At 29.0% G+C, this 22,068-nt stretch overlaps 1 protein-coding gene and 1 pseudogene across 1 annotated transcript; one reads left to right on the top strand and one right to left on the bottom strand.

Annotated features, from left to right (window-relative positions):
• The first annotated feature begins 10,354 nt into the window (after positions 1-10,354).
• On the top strand, positions 10,355-12,481 carry LOC113385139 (solute carrier family 25 member 44-like). Its single transcript, XM_026622950.1, is given in 6 exon segments — positions 10,355-11,116; positions 11,579-11,779; positions 11,842-11,883; positions 11,886-12,030; positions 12,092-12,219; positions 12,290-12,481. Coding segments are annotated over 6 exon segments (981 nt in total). The 5' UTR covers positions 10,355-10,843.
• A 3,619-nt stretch (positions 12,482-16,100) lies between these two features.
• The window catches only part of LOC113386009, a 7,821-nt pseudogene continuing 1,853 nt past the window's right edge, over positions 16,101-22,068 (bottom strand).

Here is a 22,068-nt window from a genome sequence, read left to right as displayed (position 1 = left end):
AAAAACCGACATAGTGTTAGGTCAATTTAGCCCAACAGTTAAAGGACTGTTAAGTTCTGATTTCTGTTCTAAACAATATTGAAAATGCCATTTTTAATATTCATTAACTTGAAGAAAGTTATGTTGTCTGTAAATAAATTTATTTCAAAAACATACTTAAGAGAACTCAGAAAAAATGCAATTTAAGAAAAAAGTCATCCGCAGAAAGCAATTATTGCTAACATAAGACAAGATTTTCAAGTATGTCATAAGAAGATTTAGAGACCAATGCAAATACTTTTGAAAAAAAATTAAGTCTGTGTATCCTTGCATCGTTGTCCACTCAAATAAATATTTTCAATTATATTTACAAATGAATTTCCAATGATTCGTGTTGAGAATATAAAAGTAACAAAGATAAGAAGTAGTAAATAAAAAGTATGTTTTTGAAATAAGTTTATTTACAGACAACATAACTTTCTTCAAGTTAATGAATATTAAAAATGGCATTTTCAATATTGTTTAGAACAGAAATCAGAACTTAACAGTCGAGAATATAAAAGTAACAAAGATAAGAAGTAGTAAATAAAAAAACGAATCGACAAACAAGTTAAAAAAAAGTACCAAAAATACTAATTATTTTATAAATATAATTTAAACATTTAAACTGTTGAGATATGGCTTAACTACGGCGGATTTTTATTAAAATTAGTGATTGGGCAATAAAAAAATATAAGATAAAAACCACAAAAGATTATGACAATAGAGTCATGATATTAATTCGCATTTCATAATCAATTTAAATAAAAATTTAAAAATGTTTGATTAAATATTTTGATATAGAATTTTTTTATATTACACTGCACGTTTTTATGCTTATTATTTAAGCCGAAAATGTTATAATTTGAAACAAATAAAAATCTAGATAAAAATCTGATATATAATCTTTGCAATACAACAAAATATTATTAGTGCTTGTGTAGAATGCCAATAAATTATGTTTATAATTGATGTTAATTGTATAAGACCTCCTTTTATCTCCAAACAAAAATGAGTACTTTGAAATAATCTTAGGAAAGAACTTTTTTGGCATGATAAAAAATTTATAAAATAAAGTGAAAATAAAGAGTTTTATGTGAACTAATTTTATCAATTAAATGTGAATAATGATCGCATTTGCTGTCACAGGTTATGCTACGTAATTAGTTTTTAAAGATTCTGATAAATCTAAGAACATAACTGATATTTAGTCAAGAAATAAATTATATTTATTTTTTCTTCCAATATTCATCGATATAAAACAAAATATATGACAGAAAAATAGCTGTATATTATCTGTTACAGTTTTTTCCTAAATATGAGTAATAAATTTATTGTTTGACTTTTTCTCTACACTTTAAATATTTGTCGCGAATCTAGATCAAGTTAAACATGTTGGCAAATTAGATCAAGGATTTAATTCCGCACAATTGTTTTCGCCAACCAGGTTTGATTAATCTTAGGTTCCAGGGTCCAGATTGCGTCACGTTAATAAACATTTTTGTCACAATCAAAAATAATCAAAAGCAACTGTCCACGAGGCACGTCTCATCAAACCCTCTCGACCGCGATCAAAGTGCGCGTCCGTTTCAATTGGCCGAATTAGCTTTGTTGATTCTTTGCGACGCACTATCTTTAACGACATGAAATATGTCTTTAATTTTTTTTATTAGATTTGTCACTCTGGACACCATACGTTGATCGTTTAAATTTAAAAAAATAGATTTGACTATGCTTGATAATATCATTTCAATTGAAATTGTTATGGGAATTTAAAACAATGAATGCACAACATGCCTTTATATAGTTTATATTAATAATCATTTGAAAATATCACATGATATGTTCAAATAGAATTGTAATTTAGATTAAACCGATGAACTTTAGTATCCAACTAAAGTAACTGGTAAGTATCCAACTTACCAGCCACTGTTAGTTAAAATTTAAACAACTATGCTTATAAGATTTATTAACTTAATTAGAAACGCTTCCAAAAACAGTGCATATATGTATGCATATCGTGACGATATCGTCACAATGTATAATTAATATATAATTTCATAAAAAAATTCCCTTGCAATGTTATTGCTTGATCACTTTTTATGGCACCATAATGTCTAATCTTTAGACTCTAAAGTACTTGCATAGATAACAATAATATAGTAATAATAATACTTATTGCAGCTAGTAAACATAATAATAAACTGTGTCGATTTGTTTTCAATATATTGTATAGAATTATGTTGTTTTATCAAATATCAAATGACAAGTTTGACGTGAATACTTCAATTATTTATTCTAATTTTGTCAACTGTTCATAAACAATAAAACTTAACATACATTAAACAATTTTCTCCAATCAATGCTACTACATTTTGTATAAAAACAATTATAAATTTCAAAGAATCTGACTAATTATTCTTTCTAATTTGCAAATGTTAATTAATTTAGCAAAGAAAATATACTGTTTGTCATACACAAGGGCAAAAAATCTAGAATAACAAACATTATAAAGCAAAATATTTCTTTTAAATTGACGATCTACGGACTTCGTATTTCACATCATAATCTCGAACAGACACAATAATAATATTTTATGGGTTTTTATTTTAAGATTCCATATTAAGCATATTATTATAATTAAATCAATCCATAAATATCGTGAACTACAAAATTTTGGGAAACAAATAGAATTGTTTTAAATATCTTATCTTTCTGTTTACGGATTTTTGCCACAGAATATTTTCATATGATGACAATTTTTAACTACCAATTGACTTATATATTGCCTAAAAATAAGTCAATTGACTTTTCCGGCATTCTTTTCAAATGATAATTAGCCTTACTAAGACGTATAGAAAATATTATAAAAGTTTTATGAAAGAATATGGAATAGTAACTATTTTCACTTGTATGGTAACAAATTAGTTGAGTGGTTGACCGTTCTCTCTTTGTTAAGATTCTTATTAAACTTTGAATCTAATATTAATAATATATGTATTTTAATGGTGTCCCAATGAGGTTATTTCCAATCGTTATCATATTTTATATTTATAATCCCAAATGAATCTGATATCACTACTGCTTGATATCAAGCTAGTTGAGGTGTATATCGAACCAGAAACCAGTGGTTGCTTGACCACGGTTTTACTCTTAGTCCACAAATCAACATTGTAGAAAATATTTTACATGTTTGCCTGTTTTTGAAAAGACTTTTATAAAGCAAGCAACTTGTCACAATTTACTTATTGTTAGTTTATCGTTTACCGAGATTAATAAACTGCATGAGATCCGCAACGTCTATTAAAAAATAATTACTATCTTTAAAAATAAATTACAAACATGAAGCCGATAAATGATTTGCATTTTTATTTTTGTATTCTATAAATCACTTAATATGTTTACATTAATATAATTTATTTCCGTCAACTCATCCACTGACGAAGTTAAACTTTGATTGGGATTCACTTTGGCCCCATATGGGTGACACGTGGGTCATGAATCGATGGAATTCTAGCAAATGTCGTTTGAACTTGATAATATGTATTGCTCATGGGAAAATGTCACAATTGTAACTGTACTCATTGTAAACCATATTGATTATGGAAAGGAATTAAATTTCTATTAACCACAGGATTGGAACAAAAGAATTACGAGAAAAGCTGAGAAATTTTTATGAAATCGTTGCAGCCATGATGCATAGCAGGACCAGCCTTTCTAAATCACCAATATAATTCTAATGATTTTTAAATAATCTAAATCATAGGTTCCAAAACTTGTTTGTGTCGTGGACCCCTTGCAATATTTTTTGTTCTGTTATGGACCCCCTATATTAAAGTGACACGTACCAGTTTCGTCGGAACAGTCGCGGATTTCCATCAAGTGATGCGAGTTTTTATAAAATCAATTTTCGGCACGGATTGTAGCGCGTTTTCGAAAAGGATATGTTTAAATTCGCAATGTTTGATACTATAATTACAACTACCCATCAAATATCTGGAAACTATATATTTCACATTCTAACCAATTTTTTGGCAAATTTCTTTTTTTTAATGCAATATAGTTTCTTCGAAGACGATATAACGATTATAGCGAAATTTAAACTTTTCGAAACCATTTTTTTAGTAAGGTTTGTACTTTGCCCCAAAATTCAGCTATCATATCATCATTTGGTAAAAGTTTCTTCACAGCAAGCATCCTTTTGAGATCTGAGAGCGGTATATGGTCGCTGGGAAACAGATCTAGAGTTTATAGTAAAAGGGGAAGCAATTCGGAGTCCAATTCATACTTTTCCGTTTTTTATTTTTTGTGACCAAAATTTAAAGTTGGAACATTCAATAGTTTTTTAAGATATGCGAAGTTGATGGGTTGCAGGCTCCGCTCTCAATACTAGTATTGAAACAGATTATACGTTTTCAAAATGCATAATTCGATTTTGATAAAACTTGACACATATTGTTATTATACTTTACATATGTAATGTTTTTCTTTCCTTTTTGGTTCATTTCTAAATATGCCGAGGACCCCTATTTTTATTTCGTGGACCCCTGGGTCCATGTGGACCACTTTGGGAATCACTGATCTAAATTGACCTTTGACAAGTGTGGTCCTACAATTTTATTATATATTCTACTTAACGAAGAGGCTTACTACTAGGTACTTAATATAGAAATAAATTTAAAAATATTTTGGATTTGTTATTAGCACCTAAGGTGTTAAAAATGTGATTGTAAGCATTAAACACTATTGAAAACCGCATGCAAGAACCTATTTATGCGAAAGGTTAACTTCCTAACATTCTAATGAACTGTAATGTATTGCCCACGGATGGTCGTTTCTCAGACAGGCGAGCCATGATTACTTATGCATGCATAAATCAGAAGACTTTCATTCTATAATTAAATTAAGTGTTCGACGATGACGTCAATCGTTCATTTTTTTTTACAATCCGCAACGCAATTAGAATTCAAACATCGGCTCCGAGAACTGATGCACAGCATGAAAGACCGAGGCGGCGCGAAGCGAATAGTCGCGCTGGGTGGTGGTATATGGTGATGAGATGACTGATTTCTTATGGTCATATATGATATATTGGTAACATAAATTATTATTTAATTGCTTAATTGTACTTGCTTCAATAAGTACAAAGAGTTTACATATTTAATTCTAAAAAGAAAAAAGAATATAGTTCATAGCAGTACATAGGGCTTCCAATACCGTACAAAAATCTGAATACCGGTATTCGATATTTGAAAAATGAAATTCCGGGATCCCGGTTTTAATACCGGTATTGTCGATGAAAAATTAAATAGTTATATTTTTACTTACTTCAGTTGTTATATTGGCATATTAACAAATAATATATGAAATCTAACAAATATTGTGCTGAAATGAGTACATATTATTTATTTATTACATAAGGAGTAGAAGTAGATAGAAACAAAAAACGTGTCAGTAAAAAATATATATTTTTCTATGTAACATTTTACATTCTACATTTATAATAAGAATTAATTATTTATTAATATATTTAAGAAAAGAATAAATTATAATTCATGACTAATGTTTTGCTTAATAAAATATGCTCTTAAGAAACATAAACAATCAATTGTTTGATCATCAAGCTCTTTCCGTCTTTCTGATTCTACACTTGTTGGAACAATTGTAATTAAGAAATTATACATATTTTGTAGGTTTGTTCTTTTTATTCCTGTTTTTTCAAAAAAAGTAATTTCATCTTTTATTTTTTGTTCTAGACTTGGAGTTTTTTTTAACACACACACGGGTGAAGTATTTATTTTAATATTTTTTAATTACACACCAACTTAATTAACTTTGGTTTATATACTCACTTATAAATATCATAGGTTCAAATTAAACACAATATTTACACAATATTAAACACACTATTCTTCATATAAACATTTATTTTCCCGCAACTTTAAGATGTTATCTACACGAAATTTACACAACTGCTACTTAAAGTTACATTTCTGCTTTATATAACATTTTATTTAGTTTAAGGGAATTCCCTTGATTTTGAATATGATCAATAGAGTTTTTTTATATGTGTGAGTGCAAGTCAAGTTATTACCCGTTCGGATTTCTCGGGAATTACTGCGATGTGTGCAATTCATCGATAAAAGATTATTACAATGTTGACTATTCTTATGTTGAATGCAATACAATTGAGAATATGATTCATTACGTGGTGTGTTTCTACTATATTAGTTATTAATATTAACTAATTATAATAATACCCTTCGCAAATTCTCAAATTGTTGTCAGTGACACGCAATTTAAACAACTGCCGTTCTTACTTATGTAAAATGATTTATGTATAATAAATAAAGAATTATATCTCATCGATTGTATATTATGTTTAAAAATTATTGATAGTGAATTCGAAGTAGGAACGAGGCACGTAAACGAATAATAACTTTTGTAAATGAACCCTTTTATTAGCTGGCGTCACACATAATATATAAACAATCGCTTTATCTTGCCGACACCGCTTGTCGCTTATCTCACTCAGCTGAGTCAAGCACACAATACATAGTTTGGAAACTAAAACTTGATATGTATTTTGCGTAAGTTGAATTTTTGATAGAATTCTGGTAATACCGTAATACCGGTATTATTTGCATCAATACCGGTATTGAATACCGGACAAAAATCGTCCGGGATCCCGGTTTTCGGGATTACGGAATCCCGGTATTGTAAGCCCTAATTGGAACGAGCTAATCGGTTGTTTATATTCGAGTGAACTAAAATCAAGAATTTTGTAAAACCTTTTTAGGTTTTTCGTTTTCACCAATTTTAAATTATCGATTTCTTAAATGATTTTCAACCCTTTGCATTCTAGGCCGTTGACATATATGATAAGTTTCCAACTTCTGTAGTATTTTGGACGTATATTAGCCATAAAACATGTTGTAACATAAAGAAAAATGTAAAAGTGTAATGGATCAAAGTATTTATATTAAATTTATCAATAAATTTTACAACAAAAAAATTTAATGTTTTGGATGTAAGCATACCTTTTATATTTTATATGTTGAACTGGGTTGGACAACAGAGTTGTCGTAGAAAGTGTTAATTTGAATAAAAAAAATTAATATAATGAGAAAATTCATTTAAAAGAAATAAAACTGCTTTTAAAAAAATGTCATAATTAGCAACTACTTATTTCCAATGCATTTCAATCAATTTAACCAATTGCATTGAAATTATATGTTCGATAAAACCCTATATTAACTGTTTTATTTTTTTTATTTTAAAATAATAGCGTAGTGCGAGGCACAAAGGTCTAATTTGACTTTGAGCAATTATATTGCAAAAACCAAACCAATTAGATCACAAAAAATAACACATATCAAACAAACAACTATCTGAATATGTTTAGTAAAACTCCAAGCTAATTCGTCATTGTAAAGATGTTTTTTTTTGTTGTTTTCCAAAAAATTTTCACCTGGTCCTTTTAGGTCTCGTAAACTAAGCAACAGTGCTCACAACCAAAAAACTAACAACCACAAGAAAACACATTGTTATGGATTTTCAAATAGTGCCCTTTATTTCCCGAAAGCAACGTCGTAAGAATTAAGGTGATGTCTGGATCTACATCTTTTTTCCTCTACTTTCAATATTGTTGTTAAAGAATTTTTAACTTTACTTGTTTTTGAGATGTCGGAAATGGACCTTTTGATCAGCGGATCTTTAAGCCCCGCTCTGCCTTATATGAAATTCATTGTCTAAATTTAAATTACGTTGTTTATTAAGATATATATTTGATATAATAAAATATATTCGAAGCTGACATGCTGTAGATGATTTACTATTTAATTGAAATTTGAAAGTTTACCTTAAATCGTGCAATCGTCGATATCTATCATCTTGTTTTTTTTTTTTTAAATTCTTTAACAGCGATAGAACTATGAGTTCTATGACAGTGTCCGATCTCTATGTGCTGAATTATTACAATTGTTGTATAGTGATGACTTTTACTTCCAAGTGGCATGTTGCTACTACAGCTATGCCCACGAAAAGCCATTTCACTTGAAATCATATTTGAAATCTATGATTTCAGCATCTATCTATCTGAAACACCAAACTTGTCAAAGAGCCAAACATAATTAAATGCTTGCAATAAATTTGCATCGAGAGCAATCTGATTATGATGTAATATTAGTTAGTCGCTGGCTGATTTGATTTTCGCACGAAATGCGACTGAATCGTTCGTTCGACGGCTGTTTCCTGCTTCCGGCGCGCGATTGCGTTATTTCCGGCGACCTGGCGTCTAGTCGCACCGGATATTTTGATGTGATTATAATTTTTCGCAGCAAATCGACTTGTACTTCATCATATGCAAAATATATTTTAAAGCTCACATAAGAAATTGACGGATTTTATAATAATATATATATTATTATTGTAATATATATAATTATTATTAATATACAGTAGAACTCCAATTATCCGAATTAATGGGGACCGCGACCCATTCGGATAATCAAATATTCGGATAATCGGAGTTTTTTTTTAAAATTGCCATTGGAGAGAAAAAAAGTTACGTTTTGATATTGCACTATTTTGTTATTGCATTAAATGAAAGAAACATGACATTTTCACATGTTTTAAATAGAAATAAAATGTACTTAAACGAGTTAAAAAAAAAAATGTACAAGTTTAGAAATAAAAATCATTGTTTTGTAAACATCCGTCAAATCAAAACAAACAATGTGCCTACACTGGCTTTGCTGGTGGAAGAATAATAGCGCACTTAGACTTTTTTTGGACAATTTTTTTCTGAAAGTGATTCGGATAATCGGCGATTCAGATAGTCGGAGTTCGGATATTGTTCGGATATTATTGATTACGGCTTGCTTGTGAATAAATAAATAAATAAATAAATAAATAAATATAATAACTTGTTATAATAGACCTTAACTTTCTTATGACCATATTATATATTGTGTGTACTTAAAATCTTAATCGCCATGATTAGCTAATAAGATATTTTTAATGCTTCACAATTATGTCAAATTTATAATTTATTATGAAATTAATAACGTTAAAATAAGTAAATTTAAGAAATGTAATAATCAATTCTAAAAAAAGTTATGATCAATATTATGCACTTTATGAGAACAGTTTTAGTCAATTGATTTCAACACTTGCTTAAATATAAACTAATATGTATTTTACATTATTTCATACTTTCTTCGAACTCGCTTTATGCTACATCATATTGAGAATATAATTTATACGTTTGTACTAAATCAATCATACAAAAATAAATATTATAAAATAAATGTATTCTTTATTATTCAACTGCATTTGATCGTTGAAGATTACGAACTAAATTTATCTATAAAAATAAGTTCATAAAGATTGTATGTATAATTATGCAAATTAAATACATATTATGCTGCAATATGATATTATAGAAATTCTGACAATTAATTGGAAACGGAAATAATTAGTAAGTAGAATTACTACGTGCCAAAAGTCAAAGTCTGTAAATTTAGGATGACCTTTATTGTTTTAAATAGTTGATTATTAAAATAATATTTACAAATATTAGCGTAACGTAAATGACATTTGAACATGGTGTAAAAAATATTGAACATTATGAAAATACACAAACGCTTATGAAGTTATTATTAAAGTTATTAAATGGCATTTTCAAAGCTTTTAAGTAATTATTAAAATTATAGATCCTACTTACAATTCTACTTATCTCTGGACAATTCAAATGTGAATCTGTCAAATTCATTTTGACGCAATTTATGTCCAAATTTATTGTTTCGCGTGTAACCTTTATAACAGCACTAAATCACCACAATTAAACTTATTAAAAAAGTATTCATATTATTATCGATGTTATCAACATGCGCACCTGAACCATTTAACCGTAACTGAAAATTCTGAAAGGGCCATGCAATGTTTTCCTCAATAAACATCTCTTGCGCAATCCCGCCCACGTCTTCGCATTTCAACCCTTTGCCCCGCCTACTAAGGCGGCATGAAAATTAATATGTAAAATGTTTTATTATAGCATTAAATAACAAAACATGTTTTCAGAACAAAATAAATTAAATTTATTAAATTTTATTTAAAATGTTTAAAATTCGGGAATAATTTCGACAAATTAAATTTAACGGAAAGCGACGCCCTCTAGTCGAAGCGTTCGTCATCTGCACCATAGATCCGAACTTGACGGAACACTGAATGAAAATTTTGACATTGGAAATATGTCAAAGAGCAATGTTACAACTGTTATCAAATTCATATCTGCGTAAAAACAAATCATGATGATGTAATGATATTTAAAATTGAACTTTCCAAATTGTTAGTTATTTCAGATCGAAGCAATCAATATCTATGAGTACATGTTACAACTTTTCTAAATTTTGTGTTTCATTACGTAAAATATCACAAACTGAATGACATTATTTTCCAAGTATTTTTGCATAACGTCAATAATTTCGAAAGCTGATTAATGAAGTCGATCATAAGTAAAACGTACAACATATTCATGGTTTGAAAATGGCTTGTGGACATTAGTAAAATGGTGCAATGGGTAGAAAAATCCTTAGCAAAATCTTTGTAACGAGAATGGACCGACGTACCTCTAATATGACTTATATTATTGTATGTAAAATTAAATATATATAAAAGGAGTGTAGTATAAAGAGTGAAAATGTCGTGACAATTGTTTAGTTATAAATATATCTCTTTTGCTGTACATATTTGTAAAATATTTTAAATCCTAACCTAAGATTATTTATAATTTAATTAAGAAAATCTAAGAATATTTATATAAATGTTGACCACAATGAGTACCATAGTCGATACGCCGACACCACAATTCATAAAGACCATCGAGTGGGACATGATGGACAAAGCCAAGTTCTTTCCTTTGTCAATGTTGAGTTCGTTCTCTGTTCGATGTGCTCTGTACCCTCTGACTGTTATTAAAACTCAACTACAAGTCCAACATAAAAATGATGTATACAAGGGAATGATTGATGCTGGGACTAAGATCTACAAAAGCGAAGGCGCTTCAGGATTGTATCGAGGCTTTTGGATTTCTTCTGTAAGTTACATGACTATTACCTAGTTAGAACTCGTTAGCAATATATGCAACGTACATATATTACTTACTGTTATTCCTTACGAGGAATACTAAATTTGGTTTAAAATATTGGTTTTATTACTATATCTGCATATTGGATTCCATTCAAATGTATGTATTTATGCAAGAATATCAATGTTGAAATTCAATACATACCCTATAATATAATAGTATATTATAAGTTTAATATTAGTCCAGCATGTAATGTTTTTTTTTTGCTATATTTTTTGAAAAGAAAAATAGTCATGATTGTGAGACAAATGTAAACAGACATCAACAATACTGAATTTTTAAAATTTGTACTCGATATAATATACAATAAATAATAGTATTTTGTAGTAACAGGTTCTTATCAATAACCTGCCTTCATGGCTCAAATTTTTTACTATGCATATCTAATTGTTAAAATAAATAATTACACAGGTTCAAATAGTATCAGGTGTCTTTTACATAAGTACTTATGAGGGTGTTCGTCATATATTATCTCAAAATGGAATCGAGGGTCGAGCCAAAGCTCTCATTGGAGGTGCATGTGCTTCTTTAGTTGGTCAAACGATAATCGTTCCTTTTGATGTCATATCGCAACATGCCATGGTTTTAGGAATGTCATCACATAGCGGAAAGGTATTGTTATTGATTAAATATTTCTTTCAATTTCAAATATATTTATATAAATATAATTTCAGGGCACTGTTAATCCACTTGGAATTACAGTGAAAGAAGGAAAGGATCTCGTTTACAAATCACTTTAGATATTGGACGTCAGATATACCGAAGAGATGGTTTTGCAGGCTTTTATAGAGGATATGGGGCCTCGTTAATGGCTTATGTTCCAAACTCTGCTATGTGGTGGGCGTTCTATCATTTATATCAAGGTACTGACTTACAACTATATAAATGCATATCTTTTCTTTTCTTATTTGAGAAATGTTTCAGATGAGTTGTATAGAATATTGCCAGAATGGGTATCACATCTCTTTATTCAATCAGTGGCGGGCACACTTGGTGGCTTCACAACAACGATTATCACAAACCCATTAGATATTATTAGAGCAAGACTTCAGGTAAATAATAAAACTACTAGAGTGTACTGTATATAAAATATATACATATATAATTCAATTTTAATTGCAGGTGCAAAGGTTAGATTCCATGAAATTAGCATTCACAGAATTGTGGCAAGAAGAAAAATTAAAAATGTTTACGAAAGGATTATCTGCTCGCCTTGTTCAATCTGCCTGCTTTTCTTTTAGTATAATTCTCGGTTACGAAACTATTAAACGTTTAGCGGTAAATGAAAAATATAAAGATCATATTAAGTGGTAGGTCATGTATTTTGTGATTTTTCAATAATTAAAATGTTTTTTCATGATACCAAAACTTGACGATTTCATGTTTTTTGTAAGAGTAGATTTTTGTGATATTGATATGCATTTTATAATCTTGTGATTTCATATTATGTCAATATTTGCCACAACTTCTGGTCTTACACATCAAATGTGCAATCAAATATTAGCTATGTTAATTTCAAACTATCAATATATTTTATAATGAGAAAGAAACTAATAGCTTTCTCGCAATGGTTATTGTTAAAATATTACAGATTGATAATTTTTATCAATATATGTACCTTATATTTATAGTAGTATGTTTTAAAAACGTAGTTTGTTAGCGAGCTTTTGAAGCATTTAATTGTTTTATTATGAAACGCTTGTCATAATATTTTGTATATACAAATACATTTGTTTATTCATAATGATCAATTACTATATCAGATTTTAAAAGTAATATGCAATAATTGCTTGATTTAATTTTTGAGACTTTTTTTCTACATATATCACCTTTTCAATAAATTCCCATTATTAAATAGTATTAAGTTTTGTTATTTAGCTTGATTTCATTTGGATATGTTAACAACAACTGTAAACATGACTAAAGATCTGTAATGTTGATTACACATGTATCCACTGTTAAATTATACAAAATTTTATTTATAATTTTAAGTAGTTTATTATTATGTATGACTAAATGCCATAGCATGTAAAAAAATAGTCTTTATTTCATATATGAGAATTTAAAATTCTGATATACTTCCTAGTCGAAAAATATTTTTTCTAGTTAAACAATTACCAAAAATTCTATGTTCTTGTGTAAGAAAATACTTTTTGGTGTTGCTTTGATGTAAGTGATTTCAAAGAATGCTTAATAGTATCTTGTAGCTTGATACATATTAAGCTAGCACTTTTCCGATAACCACCTTCATATTAAAGATATTGATATATATGTTATATAGTTTGACCACTGAATGAAAAAGGAGTGAGAATGAAATATAAATAATCAATTATTGGTAGCTATATCGACTTGTTCAAATTACCAGTTTTGTATGAAAATACTAAATAGATAATTATATGTTATTATTGATAAATTATAATTATTTTGTTGACGTATGATTTTGTGCTTAGAGTGATGAAAGAAGTTTGCTCTGAATATTTCACAACTTTATTGTTTCATGCAGGCAATATGAATAAATTTACAATTTAATTTTTTTGGTTTACAATATATCAAATTTATAACAATTTTCACAAAATTTAAGTTATTAGTATGAAACTTTCACTTGTACTAAAATTTATTATTCAATAGAAATAAGAGGCACTACTTATGTGTTCACTAAAATTCTGTCTGTATCAATAAATCATTGATCTCAATCATGATTTGAAATGTTTATATGGATAGATATATTATTGTTATAAAAATACCTTTGAATGGGAGCAAATGGGATAACCACTGAATAAGAGAATAAATAAATTTTATTGAAAGTTATGCAGATTACTCATTTATCTTGAAGTAATTCATATGACGGTTAAGAAATATCTAATATATCTAATTGTGACACATGATTAAGACAATTGAGTCTAGTTAAAGTTGTCAGTCACCTTTGTAAAAAATGATTTGAATTGGCAATATAATATCAATGTACAAACAAGTTGGTGAAATTGTTGTATATTTAAATCAATATATTAAACATGGCTAAAAATTTTGAAGTGGAATGCTTAATGTATGCAGCAAACATATTCTTGTAATGGTCCTAATGCCAAGCATAGTGGCTTAATTTAATATTTAACCATAAGTTAATTGAGTCAGTTAAGTGCTCAGTTTAAACAAATATTTATTCATATGAGAAATTTCATATAATAAATCATATACTTAATATGCACTTACCTAATTTTATAGATGTACTTCTCATTGAAAATGTTTATGACCACCTTTTTAACCATTTGTTGAAATCATTAATTTTTATCTGCGACATAAGTCATCCACATTCACAACATTTCTCTAACTGACTCTGATATACCATGATGAATTAGTTTGCTTCCACTTCACTTTTGTCTAGCCAATATTTCACTATCACCTAAACCATTTGAAAATATTTTTCACAAAATAGTTTTCGACAAATCATAAAATTGCGGCATTAGAGGATGTAAGTAATTCCGGCTATTTTTTGCTTACTTAACTTAAAAAATGTTACTTAAATAAAACAACTGTGCAAATCAATCCGAAAAGTTGAATCATAAAATTAGGTGTGCCACATGAACCAATTTTACGTTTTTGATTTTTTACCTTGAGTTACGTTTAATAACTTGTCAACAATTAGTTTATATAAGTAATTTCGCCTTTTGTTGTGTTAAATAGATCTCAACTTTTTATGGAAATTTTAAAAGTCAAATAATTATATATTTCCCATTTTCGTAAAAGTTCAAGTCCTTTTAAGTGCACCAAATGCGATTTGCAAACTACAGTTAACGACCCTATTCAATTAGGACTTTCATTTAGCCAATCATTAATTGTGTAGAAACTCAAAAACGTTTTTTTTATTCCGATATCGCATGAACCTGATATACAATTAGGGCTATAAAATTCACAAATAATTTTGTGAGACTCCTCAGATTTGTTTCTTTACGGAAACAAAAAAAAAGTGAAACCCATATTCCGAAATAATCGTTTTTGTTCTCCCTTTTAAAATGTACCTGAAACCCACAGCTAAATATAGTTAATCACAATTGTTTGTAACATGACAAATGATAAACAGATAAAACGAGCACCAATAATACAGACGTCGAAAGTTTTTTTTTTTTTGTCACATACAGTCAATACAATACAATAATTTGCGTTAATTTTTATACAAAATATTATATCGTTTTTTTTTTTTAACTAAAAACTACTAAGCACATTAGATTTTACACAATGCCTTATGTAATAATTGCTTAGCAGAACCCATACCACAATAAAATATACCATAATAAAATTTAGGAGTAAAATAAAACAAAAACGAATTAGTTCGATACCCACATTTTTATGTTACTTTTGGATAACATGCTCTGGACCTTCAAACGACATTAACTATGAATTTCGCACTAAAAATTTTAGCACTAAAGTAATGATAATTTTTGTCAAAGAATTTATACATCAGCATCTTATCTGCAATAAGAATATTACTAGAGATGTTTAAAATAACATAATGAGTTACTATCATAGCAATAAAAATAAAGTAAACACTCTGAAAACGCTGTAATTAAAAGAAATATCCAGTACTGATTATACATCACAAAATACTTCCGGGTTTTGCAATATTAGTCCCCAATTTCAAGATCTTTCATGCTTTCACTAAAATTGGATATTCTTTTTATTATATTTTCATAAACAATTTTTATTCTATTTTTAAATATCATAAAATAACATTATATATACAAACAATGTATATTTAAGAGGTACAAAAATATATTAGAGAAATATGATGTTTTTTGGTGAAATGTAATTCCAAAAACCATAACCATAATTCCATTACTCCACCAAATATAACAATATAATAAAAACCTAATAAAATTAAAATGTGACAAATCTAATTTTTTGTACATAATTTTCTATAATATCATAATATAGACCCCTGTGCATTTCAATACAATATATAAATATTAAACATTTGACTATGAGCAATTATACTGCATAAATCGATGCTACATTGCAATTTGAGCTTTTATAAATATTAAGAATAGTTATTCATATCGTCTTTTATGCATGAAAACTCACTATAGTTCAATGATTTCCTTCAGTATAATTGGTCCTTGATTAATTGCAATATTTTTAAAGCATTTTTCTGACCATATAGTTCAATATTCCACCATTTTTGTAGTATGTTAGATCAACTTCAGTATCAAATCTAGCAATTACTTCAAATGAACGACCATCATCAACCTGTAACAAACATGATTACAAACATATCATATAATATAAATTTTTTTTCAGTAAATTCAGCAATTAAAGTAAAGTAAGTTATAGTCTTCATGTTACCTGTACAGTTAAAGTTTGGCCAGGTCTGCAATCATCTGGAATGTTGATACTGAATGCTTCCTTACCAGTCAAACCTAGTGAGTCAGCATTTTGACCATTTTTGTACTGCAGAGGTGCTACAACATGCCAACCAAATTTGACCGATGGATTCTTTCATAAGATTCTGCAATTACAGCTCGGATTCCCTAAAAAAAATGATACAAATTATAATATTATCAACTGCCCATCTTTATATATATAATTAAAAAGAAAACTCTTTAAAATGAATTTATTACCAACAGATAAGGTCCTTTTGCTGCCCAATCTCTGCTAGACCCACTGCCATAATCTTTACCAACTAGTGCAATCAATTGTACTCCCTCTTTAGCATATCTTAAAATAAAATAAAGAATCATGCCATATTTAAGATAATGTATATGTACTAATATTGAAAAATTTACAATAGCTACAAATAATAATTTTATACACATATTCACATTATGTAATGAAACAACATTTAACACGGCTGAAACTTACTTTAAATCACATTTAAGATAACATTTGTAGAGCACTTTAGCATAACAATTTCAGTACAAAATCAGCTACAAAAAGGATATCCATATGATACAAAATAATTATTTTTTATTATTAAATTTAATACAATACCACAGAAAAATTACAATATATTAACAAAAATTAAGTTTTCTTATTGAAAAAGGTGAACTCACCTTTCAGCACAGTCGAAAATATCCATTTCTTCTCCGGGGGTATATGGATAGTTCGTGGACCAGGTTTCGGTACCAATTTGTTCACAAGACGAATATTTGCAAAGGTGCCGCGAGCCATAATGTCATCATTACCTCTTCTTGAACCATAGGAGTTAAAGTTCCTCGGGGTTAATCTATAACAAAATCAACAACATAGTAGTTCTATTAACAATAATTTTATATAAAATTAAAACAACATTTTGGCATGATCAATATACAAGAAGTATCACCATGTATCTTAAAAGCTTTATTTACAAAAATAAAAAACACTCATGAAATACTACTTCCAATAATTTATGATAGGCAATAGAAAATTTTAGAGATTAAATTAAATTACTTTATTGTACTATTTAAAGCTAACTTAATGTATTTATTATCAAATATTATTCAAGGATATCACCATCAGCCAGTTAATTTTGGTTTACGCGATATTGTCGATCAAATCAAATGTCTGCAGAATAATCTTGTCCTTCACAAAATAATTATTAATTTAATTAAATCTCTGAATTTATAGAATATGTATTTTAAACCGTAATTATTTACTGTATAATTGATAAAAACTTAAATATAAACACATAAAGCATGTAATCGAAAGTTAAATTGTAAGTCTTTGAAGGATTATTTTTCATAACAAAATGTACAACACATCAGAATAAAAATTTTCGATTTTTGGTGTAAACTAAAAAGCAATTACAAAAGCTTTCAAAAAACAGCTCAATTCGCCAAAATGTTTATTTATATGATAGTGATAAATTTTTGACGTCCTCGTTATTAGAGGTCTCTGATTTTTCGCCTAATTAACGTAAATTATATTAACTGATTAACATACCCTCTAGAAGCTAAAAATCTGGCTGCCGGGCTATTGCGAGCGATGCTTCCAGCGGGCGAAATGTGATCCGTCGTCACGGAATCGCCGAGGTTCAACAGAGCTCGCGCGTTTACGATCGGTTTCAGTTTTGGCAACTCCTGTTAATAAAGCAAGTAAATGTTAAATAAAAAAAATGCATTAAATAAAAACAAAATAAAAACGTTACAGTCAGTATTCCTCTTATTTTCGATTATTATATTATTTATTTATTGTGTGATTTTTTTTTTTTTAAAAGAACATATTAAAAATAGTGATGTTATTTGTGGTCTCGTTGGAGAATGTGAGTATTCCCAAAACCCTGTATTTTAACTCATATCATATTGCAATTATGCACAGATATCATCATCGGATAAAAACAAAAACTAGTTGGTATTAGTATTTAGCCTTGAGGCAAGTTACATGAACTCCCCGATATGTGTAAATAATCGACTTAATCAATAAAAAAATAGATTAATTTATGAGTGGATTTATTACACATAATTGAAAACGAACGAACACGTTAACTAGGAGTATTTTCAAAAAGCAACTTTTCAAAAATCAACAATTATTATATTTGAACCAGTTTCCGTAGGATTTTAATGGTTTAGTATGTTTATTAAGACCAAGTACTATATTGTTACACCAAGTAAACAGTCTAATTTTAATTTTAGCTAACGTCAAAAAAACTACTCATTTTCTCAAACTATGATGAATTTTTAAAATTAAACTACTTGTCGTAAGGCCGTAATATCACAGTAAGTTCTGTAAGACCATGATATATATCGCTAAAAAAAATCCATAAAAATCGCCTTAAATTTTCTTTTCAACAGTTAATTACAAGAAAACGGCTCGGTAGATTTTCACCTAAAACTAATCAGTACCATTCCCAACTAATATCTTTCGAACAGTTTTTGATTTTTTAAAATCGGTTCGGTAGGATAAGCTTAAATGTGAACGAAAAGTTTAACACCTTTTTCAAATTACAAAGAAAACGGCTTGGCAGATCGTCGCACAAAACTGACAAACGATAGTCCTCATTGAAATACATCAAATGGCTTTTAAATTTCTGAAATCGGTTCAGGTGTCTGAAAACGTCGATGAAAGGTCTAATTTTGACAAATGCCAAAAAAACGATACCAATTTTTGCAAACTGACAAATTTTCAAAGTTAAACCAATAATTAAAAGATCAATTAAATCAATTGTCGTATTTTTAAATTTTTGAAATCGGCCTAGCCGTTTTCGAGAAAACGTCGATTTACGGCAAAAAATATGTTCACAGAAACACCACACACACACACAATACTTTTTCCAAATTTAGTCTCATCGATTTCAGAATGGCTGGAAACGTCGAGAAACATAAAAATTAGCGAATCGGATTTTTTGATGAAAAAACAATAACGTCTCCTCGGAAATTAATTGAAGTTAATAAAATATAAACTAGTCGGTGCATGGCATCGTGCCTTAAGGCAAATTGCAGGAACTTCCGTACCAAATACTAAACTATTAAAAAAAACTTTGCAAAACCTGACAAAATAGATTTTTGAAAAATTTTGAAATTAAAAAAAAAAATTTTGATTCATTTTGAATTTTGATCATTTTTTTAAGCAATCGCACTGCACAGCTGATTTGGAGTCGAAATGTCAAAGCGCGTGAGCGCCGCGTAGTCGTCTAACGTCTAAACACAGGTGCGGAGCCCATATAAATGTACACAAAATTTGTACTTATTATTATAATCTTTAAAATATCTGATAATACGATGCACATATGTCTAATGTTCAGTTTTGACCGCCAAATGGCATCATTATTCATCACTTTTGTGGAGGATCTCCGAAAACGCTGGACCTGCCTTTACAAAAATTTCACCAGTTGTGCATTTCGTCAATACAAGTAAAATGTTTTTTGAATGATTTAAATCGGATGCTTCGTTATTATCTCAAAAACTGAAATAACATTTTTGGCACTTTTTGCCCCGTATCTCCGAAATAGATAGACCTGCTTTTGCCAAAAACTAATCAGCACGCCTCCTTATCAGTAGGAATCGAATGTTTTTTGAATTATTCAAATCGGTTAATCCGTGTTCGCAAAATCGTCGATGAAAATTGTATCCGCGCATACATACACGCACACACGCGCGCACACACACAGACACATACATCCATTTTTCCTAAGATATGCCAAAATTTTCAGAAGAAACCTCTGGAAACGGAAAGTTATATAAAATTTTCATATTTGATTTTTTGCGATTACTATGACTTACCCTAAGGGAAGTTAATACAAAAATTAGAAAAACCACTACCTTAGTCATTCCTTGGAAGAATGGCGGATGTTAATGTATGTAGAGCTTTTATCCCATGGATAAATCTTGCCACTGGGAGCTTCAAGTTCTTGCCAATTCGGAGAGCCTTTTTCTATTTGCCCATAACCTGAAATAAAAATGAGACAACTTAAACAATATTTTCTTTGTCTCGTTGATTCAAATCAACATAAAGCCATAATTTTATTAATTAATAGTGTTAATTTAATTTCACGTTAAGTTAGTTAACATCGAAAAGAACAAAAAAAAATTAAGTTTAGTTTTGCTAATTATATGTACCTCTTTGAACATAGCAGGAATCACATATTTTTGTTCTACTTGCTGAATTTCATCTCTAGAAGGCCATATATCCGCCAAAAACACTGCAGAACCATCCGCACGCTTACCTACAATAATTATTGATAACAATGTAAAAAAAAAATTATAATCACTCTTCATAAATCCGTTCATCAAAGAAATGTACAGAAAATACATGTACCATTTGATTTAGATTGCGCTGAAAACTTAAAAGTTTAATAATAAAATTATCCGTCCAGATTATTCTCATGCGCAATGCAATTTTCTACTCCAATACAATAAAACAAGGTAGGTACTAAATAGAATACAATATAGTAGTAAATATATATTGAACAAAGTACATGTTGAAGTAAAAAAACTTTCATTAATTACAATGTTATAATTAAAATATGTCTCACCGATAGGTTCCTTTTCAAAATCGATACACACAGTACCAGCAATTGCATAAGCCACAACAAGCAATGGACTGGCTAAATAATTGGCTCTGGTATTTGGATGTATCCTACTTCGAAATTTCGGTTACCAGATAATACACCGCAGCACACTAATTCATTCTAATAAAGAAAGTTAAATAACAGCAATAACCTAACAATATTAATTTCAATTAGTGCATAACACTCACAGATTCGATTGTATTCGCCACATTTTCTTCGAGCGGTCCACTATTACCGATGCAAGTCATACAACCGTATCCAACTACATCAAATCCAAGTTTTGAAGATACGGTACCACGCCCGACTCGCGCAAGTAATACGTTACAACACCAGATCCTGGAGACAGAGATGTTTTGATGTATGGTAGAACCTGCAATATGCAATATTTGCTATGTATTTAGTAAAATCTTTTAGAACCGTTAGATTTGAACGATTGTAAAGATATGTTGAAACTAACGAAAAGACCCGCTTCAACTGCTTTCTTTGCCAACAAACCAGCTCCCAAATGACACTAGGATTACTGGTGTTCGTGCAACTTGTTATGGCGGCAATTACGACCGAACCGTGTCCAATTCGATACTTCTTGCCATCAGACCACGTAAACTCACCGAACCGTAAGTCTTGCAACCGAGCCGGTGCAAGACCAAAACCTTTAAATCCAACCTAAAAGGATAACGGATAAAATAGAAACCTTAAATTAATTACACAGCTCTATTTACAAATGTAATTATCATAATTTAAATTATACTTAGGATATGTTTACTTTTCAACTTCTTTGAAAAAAATATATGTTTTCGAAAAAAAAATATCGATTTGCTAATTTTATGTTTACTCGTCATTCTGAATCGTTGACATCAAATTTGAAAAAAGTATGTGTGTATGTATGTACGTGAGCCAAAATTTCACCCTTCATCGATGTTTTCTTAAA

This window comes from Ctenocephalides felis, unplaced genomic scaffold (genome assembly GCF_003426905.1).
Source record: "Ctenocephalides felis isolate EL2017-DRISC unplaced genomic scaffold, ASM342690v1 CF-g0.4_SCAFFOLD_03571, whole genome shotgun sequence".
NCBI classification, from domain to species: domain Eukaryota; kingdom Metazoa; phylum Arthropoda; class Insecta; order Siphonaptera; family Pulicidae; genus Ctenocephalides; species Ctenocephalides felis.
The sequence above is the reverse complement of the archived record's forward strand: the minus strand, read 5'-3'. Positions and strand labels throughout refer to the sequence as shown.